General features: G+C 37.8%; 1 protein-coding gene across 1 annotated transcript; it reads left to right on the top strand.

Moving 5' to 3' along the window:
- Window positions 1-6,147: 6,147 nt before the first annotated feature.
- On the top strand, window positions 6,148-7,865 carry LOC147282848 (uncharacterized). The gene is made up of 2 exons (XM_086249260.1): window positions 6,148-7,057; window positions 7,162-7,865. Exons 1-2 carry the CDS (start codon window positions 6,442-6,444, stop codon window positions 7,188-7,190), a joined length of 645 nt encoding a protein of 214 aa, XP_086105386.1. The 5' UTR covers window positions 6,148-6,441; the 3' UTR covers window positions 7,191-7,865.
- The last annotated feature ends 1,014 nt before the right edge of the window (window positions 7,866-8,879 follow it).

Genomic DNA, 8,879 nt, shown 5'->3' with positions numbered 1-8,879 from the left:
CCTTTGGGCGATCCAAAGGCCACATGGCTGGCTCATGGCTTTCTGGGGCATACACAACGACAAAACCATCCACATCGCATAAGATGGTTAGCTCTTTCATTTTCTTCAACAAGCTTTCTGCCCTCTTTTTGAAACAGTTTTTCCTAGACCTATCATTAACTACCCATGCAAGTTTGACCTTTTTCCTACCCATGGTTTATGGTATTTTTTGGATGCTATAGCTCTATCAATTCACTACTTCTCTAGAGTTGAAATCTGATGTTGTGATGCATTCCACCAACCAAAAGGAATATATAGTTGTACAGGACAATAGATAAGAATCAAACAACCTTGTTTTAAAGGCAGTTTTGGAAAATCAAATACACCAAAGGTGCACCTAGGCTCCCTTGATATAATTATCGTATCCAGGCTCCTTAATGGCAAAATCATACTCATGTCCTGTATAGCATGGTAATAAACCATGTAATTGTGTTTTCCCTAATATGCATGTTCTTTGTCATACATGAGTTGTTAGTTTATATATATTTATGGAGCATATACTGACGAATGAAGAAAGAAATGAAGCCAAGTTTAATTCCAATGCTTAACACCTAAGTTAAATTTCAGTGTTTAATTAGCAGTATCCAGTGAATATATGATGTGTTTTATTGATCCTTCCCTTATTAGCTTGTTTGGCCATCTAGAAATTTTGGAGTTTATTAAGAGTTATTTCAAGAATTGACAGTGACATGTCAATCCTTTTCTATATTATTATTTTACAACATCATGCAAGTTAAGGGTGTCTGAAAAAAATGGTAGGAGTAAAATGACTACGTACTTTCGGTTGCCTTTATGATATGACACATAGGATCCCTTTATTGGAAATAGTGTCGTAAGGCCAATCTATAAATGATGTTCGGGACAACATTTTCAATATGAACTCAACGGTTGCAGGCAAATCATTCATGGACTTATCTCGATTATGAACGGGTCCTAGAACTCTAGAGGAGTGTATAATGGTCTAAAAGGGTTTAGCTATGAGATTTGTACATCTTTATTCATATGTTTCTTAAATTGGTTCCCAGTTCGAAAGAATGTTGACTGAACATCGATAATTTTGTAAGTGACACTAGATAGACTACAAAGTTCCTAAAAGGAGGATTTGAATAGGCACACCTAACTTTTCTCAACACTGGGTGTTTATGAATAAAACTAACAGATTATGAACACAACCAAGAAGATAAACAAAACTACATCAGATATTCAAGTTATAGAAAACAGTTAGTTGAGAAAGTAATTCACACACATAGATCAAACATTCACACACAATGAACACCAGATTTTTGTTGACAAAGAAAAGGAAGCCTCAACGCTCCAAAACAATTCTGTAACAAGTCAGTGATATACACTTAAGTAGGAATAAGATACTCTTTTACAAACTTCTCACTACCCCAATCTAGTAGTTGTCTGACCCTTCCTAACCTAGATTCTTCCTCTTCTCAGTATGCCGGCACGCAGCACTCCTCGCTCATCAATAAGCTCCTACCACAGAGAGGTAGCTCAATCTTAGGCTCTCTACTAAGGCAACCAGAGATGCAATGTACGTATATGTATATGATAGCTCAAATTGTGTGTGTGAAACAAAAATATAAACGCACTTAACAAATAATAGATAATTTTCCTCAGTGAGGGGAGAACTACAAGGCCATATGAACATGCACATAAGATATGGAAGTCAAAGTGATGCATGAACATATAAACACGGCTGCATAATATAAGCAGGATGAATAGACAATGTTGTTATCCGAGAGAGATCGACTCTCATTATGTGGGAGATAAGGTACGTGGCCTATCTATTTCTCCAAGTATTAACAATTTCATAAGGTTTTATTATAAAGAAACGCAAGCAATCATGTTAACCCAATTTATCTAACGCTCCTAATAAGAGACCACAGATCTCGAGCTGAACAGATCAGCAAAACAATGAGTAGACAAGGACAGATCACTGAAACCGCTCGATCAATACACTAGCCTTTGAGTATCAATTGAGTAAGGTCTAGCTAGTCTACCAATTTTCTAAAACCAAAGTGTTGGAAAATGGTGTGTTAATGCGTAAAATTTGTCACGCGGTCAACCTAGCTTCTGACCTCACGTCAAGGCCTATGTCCATCACCACGTCACTCTCTTTCTACCATGCACACTAGAACAAAGAACACTAAGCGTAAGGGGGCACCGGTGTGGTACCAGCCTAGGACCCTCTGACGCTCAATTCAATAATCACACCTTTTAAGAATGGTTTAGAGAGCTAGGGTTGCATACATATTTGAGGACTAGCGTGCCCTATTTATAGTGATTATGGTCAAGGGTCTCCTAGTCCTTGTCCAATTAGGGTTCCTTATAACTTGCCACCTAAGTCTTAGCTTAGTATAGGCCGCGACTCCTTGTCCAAGTAGAACACGCCTCCTCCTAGGCTAACTCTCGCGCAAACTGGGCCTTCTAGCTAAGAAGCCCATCTACTTCACCTGAGTCGCCTATGGACCTCATCATCTGGGACCCTATGGGTGGACCTAAGTGTAATCATGGGCCATCTTCAGAGCATCCATTTCCCCAAGGCTTCCCTCGGATGTGGACCTCTGAGACTACTCTAAAGCCCTAAGCCTATATCATCAGGCTTGAGCATTCTATTAGTGCCGAGGCTAAGCTACCCTTAGCCTTGCAAGCTCAATGCACCAAGACCCTCTTAGGCCTTGCGTCTTTATGATATCAAGCGCTCGTAGTCGTATCCATGAATGCCAACTCATGGTCCATCACGGACTACTAACCTGTGTCTAAGCCAAAGTTATCCTAGCCTCGCTTCTTTGGGTCACCAAACATCACTGGCCTTGGCCCCAGGGTCCTTTGGGTCTCGTCCCAGCCACTAGCCTATGGAAGCATTTCTTGTCGCTTAGGCCTTTTCTTAGCCCATGTCTAGGCAAACAATGATCCCAAGACTCATCGTTTCCATTTCTACAACTCGAAGGTGTGACACATGTATATAGGGAGTCTTATGACTCTTATTTCATGTGATTTATCCACACACTCTCTCATTCTCTCTATGTTCTGCAACTCTTCTAAAACCGATTTCCTTTAAAGAACCCATATTTTTCTTAAGCCTAGGTGAGCTCAAATCCTACAAGTCACAAAGGGGTCCTTGCTCTTGAGCTGAGACAAACACAAGAATCCATCACCATTCCTTTTATTCTTTTCTTAGGGTGTCAAACTTTGTTTTAGCAAAAATCACACTATATACTCATTCCATTTAATACATTTAGGGCCTGTTTGGTTCAAATTTTGGACGTCTGATAATGGGAAATCATTTTCATTCTCATGTTTAGTAAGTACAAGGATGAAAAATCATTTCTTGGCTCAAGGGAATCTAATGCCCTTATTGGAGGGAAAATGAAACCCTTGCTCCAGCTTAGGTTTTGTTTCCCCCCTCTTGGGAAATCATTTATTGCCTTTTTTTACAAAACTAACCCTACTATTATTTTAAAATGTCATCTCTATTATCATTTCTTAAATAAATAATAGATTAGAGTATAATTGAAAAATTGACACTTTTCATTTTCAATTTTTGCACAACCCAAATATGAGAATGTAAATCAAAAGATAATTTCTGGTTTACTTTCCCAAGATTACCAAACACATGAAAGGGAATTTCACACCAAATGGGCCCTTAGTGTGTTAATCCTAAAGAGAGAGAAATCTTTGGAGCCCAAGGAAGAAGATATGGCGAACTCACAAGTTCGGTTCTTCAAGGATGATAATCTAAACTCTATTGTTTTACTTTTCTATTTTTCCCTGTTCTACCCAACTAGATTCTAGGGCTTAAAGGAATTAACCAAGAAGTTTTAAATGATAAATTTGATTTCAAAATTGTGGGCCATCAATCCTTTCATTAAATCCTCCTTGGTTGACTATTCTTTATTCACCTATTATAATGGTTGTATTCTCATTTAATTATTGATCTGCGTGGATTATATTCTTATTACAGGCAATAGTGAATATCATGTTGCTTCCTTGATCAAGGAACTTGGAAATTTGTTTTCTATGAAGGATCTTGGTCGGTTGCAATATTTTCATGGTATGGAAATTACTCGGTCTTCTATGGATCTTCATTTATCTCAATCCAAATATATTTTGGACTTGTTGCAGTGTACTAATCTTCTCCATGCTAAGCCTATCCTCACACTAGCAGTGAGTGGCCGGTCGTCGTTTGAGTATTTTTATGGCGATCCTCTTCCTGATCCTATTGAATATAGAAGTGTTTTGGGGGCCTTGCAGTATCTTACCTTCACTCCTCCTTATATCACTTTTTTTATTAATCAAGTGTGTTAGTTCATGCATAATCCAACTACAACTAATGTTGCTATAAAACACATTCTTCGTTATCTCAAACCTACTTGTACACATGGTTTATTATATAGGCCGGGTTCCATGTCTATCACTACCCATTATGATGTTGATTATCCATGTCATCAGATGACAGATGATCTACTAGAGGTTCTTGTATTTATTTTGGGCCTAATGTAATTCCTTAAAGTTCAAAGAAACAGGGTGGTGTCTCTAGATCTAGTACTGAAGCTGAGTATCGCCAGCTTACCTATAATATTGCTACTATATCTTGGTTACCGTCTTTTTCAGGGATTTGTAACTACACTTTCTTGTCCCAAGATATGGTGTGACAATATTAGTTCAATATCTCTCGCATCTAATCTTGTTTTTCATTCCCGTACAGGACACATTGAGAGAGATTATCATTATGTTCGTGAGAAGATTGTTTGTAAGGAACTTGAGGTTGGATATTTGTCTACGTATACATAATCAAATTGCCGACTTGCTCACTAAGGCTCTTTAATTCAGTTTTGTTACTTTCTTTCCACGCTTCATGTGTGGTCCTGCCCCATCAGCTTGCAGGGGTGTAATGTAAGTTTTCCTAATTGGACTAATCCTATATGGAGTAGGAAATAACAATTCAGCATACTTGTAGTCCAAGTTAAGGGCCACAATAGATCAATATCAGTTGTCCTAGTCTAATTCTGATTCAACTTAGACAAGGACTAAGAGTCTGCCATGGTAGGGTGATCGAATCCTATATGAACATAAATTAGGAGTTCTATTCTACAGCTATGTGTATGTTGTAATCAAGTAGTTCCTTTATGGGAGGACTTCTGTTTTGCAGCAGTGCATATAAATAGGACCAAGTCCCTGCTTTCACTGATACGTTTTTGCATTAAGGACTCAGCCCCATATTGAGTAAGCTATCAAGGAAATCAGTTGAAAGGAGAAGACTTGGCATCCAGCAGAAGGCTTGATATCCAGAAGTAGGCTTGACAACCATGGCTGCGTGTATGTTTCTTTCTTTTCCTTACTGGTTGATAGTCTGCAGTAATTAATCAACTTGTATTTCATTATGTATGTGAACTTAAGTATAACATGTGGTATCAGAGCAACCTCACACACGTTTTGAAATCTTTACATGTCATTACTGATTGACTGACTTCCATGATTATAATGTATCAATCCTCTGCTATGCATTATATTGTTGTTATTCATATTCATATTTATAAGACTCTTATAGCATACTGCAAACTATATGCAAGTTCTAATTAATTTTGATTCTGGGATTGTGCTGCTGCTGTTTTAATTAATTACTTGTATGAATGGTTAGTTTGAATGCATGAGATTCTTGTTACACACCAATTTTTGATATATTAAGAACTTGTCATATGCTGATTTTATTAGTTTTCTGCATTCTTAGCATATTATCCTATCAGACCAGCATTCAACAATATACTGCAATACAATACTCGATCAAAGAATAAATGTCTAGAAAATTTAGTAACTTGTATTACCAAAGTAATAATTTTATTCAAACTTTCTAGACAATAAGGAATAGATCAAATTGTAATTCTTTCTTGATCATGTAAATGGTTCTCCCAAAGGAGGTTTAAACTTTACTTGAATTCTTGGATAGAATTAGCATATTACAGTCCAAACAAACATATGATTTTTATTTATAAGTCTTTGCTACTGCCTAAAGGTGTTGAAAGAATTATAATGCTGGATATGTCTGTTGAAACTGGTTTTATGATTTATTTTTCTTTGTGGTCTCTGCCCAAAGGTGAGATACAATGACAGTTTTAAAGGTTAGAATATGGGACTTTTCTACTTGTTTCATTTTTCAAAAGCATTAAAATTCAAGTTCACTTTACTGCAGCATCTTTTAGCCTTGCTAGCATAGAACCACTCAATGGAACTAACTTTAAGAAGTGGAAACAAGACTTGGAGATCTATCTAGGCTTAGCTGAAATCGATTTAGCTCTAAGGGAGGATTGTCCTGTGATAGCTGATGACAGTACAGCAGAACTGAGATCTAAGTATGAGAAATGGCAGAAGTGCAATAGGCTTTCTTTGTTGATAATGAAGAGGGCCATGAGTGAGACCATTAGAGGGGGAATTCCAGAGTCTGAGATTGCTAGAGACTTCATGCAATCCATCACTGAAAAATTTATGGAATCTGAAAAGGTAGAGACTGGGAGCCTCTTGCACATGTTCACCAACATGAAGTTTGATGGCACTGGAAGTGTAAGGGAATTCATCTTGAAGATGGTTGATGTAGCTGCTAGACTGACAAGCTTAGACATGCCAATTTCTGATGGCTATTTGGTGTGGACTGCACTGAATGCCTTGCCTCCTAAGTATGGTCAGATTCAACACACCTATAATACTCAAAGGGATAAGTGGACTGTGAATGAGTTGATTGGCTACTGTGTTCTGGAAGAAGAAAGACTGAAAAAGGAGAGTGATCACACAGTAAACCTTATGGTAAAAGCAAACCCGAGAAGAAATTTTGACAAAAATGCCAAGCAAGGATTTAAGAAGGATCATCATACTGCCAAAGCCTCCACCTCTAACAATCCTACACCATCCAACCTTAAGGTCAACCAAAGCAATGTTTTCAAGTGTTATTTTTGCAATAAGGAGGGTCACATGAAGAAGGACTGCCATAGGTACAAGAAATGGAAAACTAAAAGAGGTAAAACTGTCTTTACAATGCTAGAATCAAATTTAGTTAACCTACCTGTGTTTTCTTGGTGGTTAGACACTGCCTCACCTGTGCACATTGCCAACTCTATGCAGGGGCTGGAAAGAAGGAGGAGTCCAAGTAAAGAGCAAGCAAAGCTCTGCGTTGGCAATGGAGCACCAGTAGAAGTTCAAGCCATAGGAATTATTAGGCTTAGGTTGGATTTAGGCTTCATTTTGGAATTAGACAATGTTTTGGTTGTGCCTTCTATAAGAAGGAATTTGATTTCCCTTTCAAAGTTGATTAAGTGTGGAATGACATCTAGTATTGACATTAATAAATTCTCCTTGTTTGATAATTCTGTTTATGTTGGATGTGCCATACTTGTGGATGATTATTGGCAATTACAGTGTACCTACTTAACTGAAACCTTTCTAGTTGAGAGTAATGTGGGGACTAAAAGAACCAAATTTAATGTTAACTCATCCATGTTGTGGCATAAAAGACTAGGTCACATTTCACAAGAGAGATTGCTTAAACTAGCTAAAGACAACCTGCTACCAGACCTTGATTTTACTGATTTTCAAACTTGTGTAGCTTGTATCAAGGGAAAAATGACTAACTCCAAAAGGAAAGGTTCAACCCGAAGTGGACAACTCTTAGAAATTATACATACTGATATTTGTGGCCCTTTTCCCATTAAAACCATATGTGGAAACAACTATTTTATCACTTTTATAGATGACCACTCTAGGTACTGCTACATATATCTCATTTCAGAAAAATCAAAGGCTCTTGAGACTTTCAAAATTTTTAAAACTGAGGTGGAAAATCAATTAGGAAAAACCATTAAGGTTGTGAGGTCAGATCGTGGAGGAGAGTACTATGGCAAGTATGATGAGAAGGGTCAACACAAGGGTCCTTTTGCATTGTTTCTTGAATCTTGTGGCATTGTTGCTCAATACACAACTCTAGGAACACCAGAACAGAATGGTGTTGCTGAGAGAAAGAATAGGACACTGCTGAATATGGTGAGAAGCATGATGAGCACTTGCACTTTGCCTAATTTTTTATGGGGGGAAGCATTGAAGACTGCTAACTACATTTGCAATCGAGTGCCTAGCAAGTCTGTTCCCAAGACACCTTATGAACTTTGGACTAACAGGAAGCCTAGCTTATCACACTTACTTATTTGGGGCTGCAATGCAGAGGCTAAGGTATATAATCCTCAATTAGGCAAACTAGATCCAAAGACTGTCAGTGGCTATTTCATTGGTTTTCCAGAACACTCAAAAGGCTATAAATTCTACTGCCCTCATTATCATACTAGAATCTTAGAAACCAATAAAGCCAAGTTCATTGAGGATGGTGAACCACGGCAAAGTGAGGATTATAATGGTTCTTTTCTTGAAGAATTGGTAGAAGAAGTTGTAGAGGAACCTATAAATGTAACTGGTTTAGTGACAGACACATTATCCATTTCAGATCAGCCATTACCCTTCCAGGTTCAGGATGAAAATCTTGATATTGATGTGATGAATAACCAGGATCATCAAGAACTCCATCTTGACAATGTTCAAGTTGATCCAGCAGGTGAGGAAATGCCAAGAAGACAGTCACAAAGACAAAGGAGACCTGCAATATCTGAGGATTATGTGGTTTATTTGCAGGAAATAAACTACAATGTTGGAGAAAATGAAAATGATCCTTTAACTTATAAGGAGGCTGTCAGTAGTGCAAATGCAGTCAGTTGGCTGGCTGCTATGGAGTCTGAAATTCAGTCAATGAGCAACAATTCTATTTGGGAACTCACTGATCTACCTCAAGGTTCGAA

Source organism: Dryas octopetala, chromosome 6, assembly GCF_963921425.1.
Source record: "Dryas octopetala chromosome 6, drDryOcto1.1, whole genome shotgun sequence".
Classification (NCBI taxonomy): domain Eukaryota; kingdom Viridiplantae; phylum Streptophyta; class Magnoliopsida; order Rosales; family Rosaceae; genus Dryas; species Dryas octopetala.
Note: the sequence above shows the minus strand (reverse complement) of the source record. Positions and strands in the feature narration are given on the sequence as shown.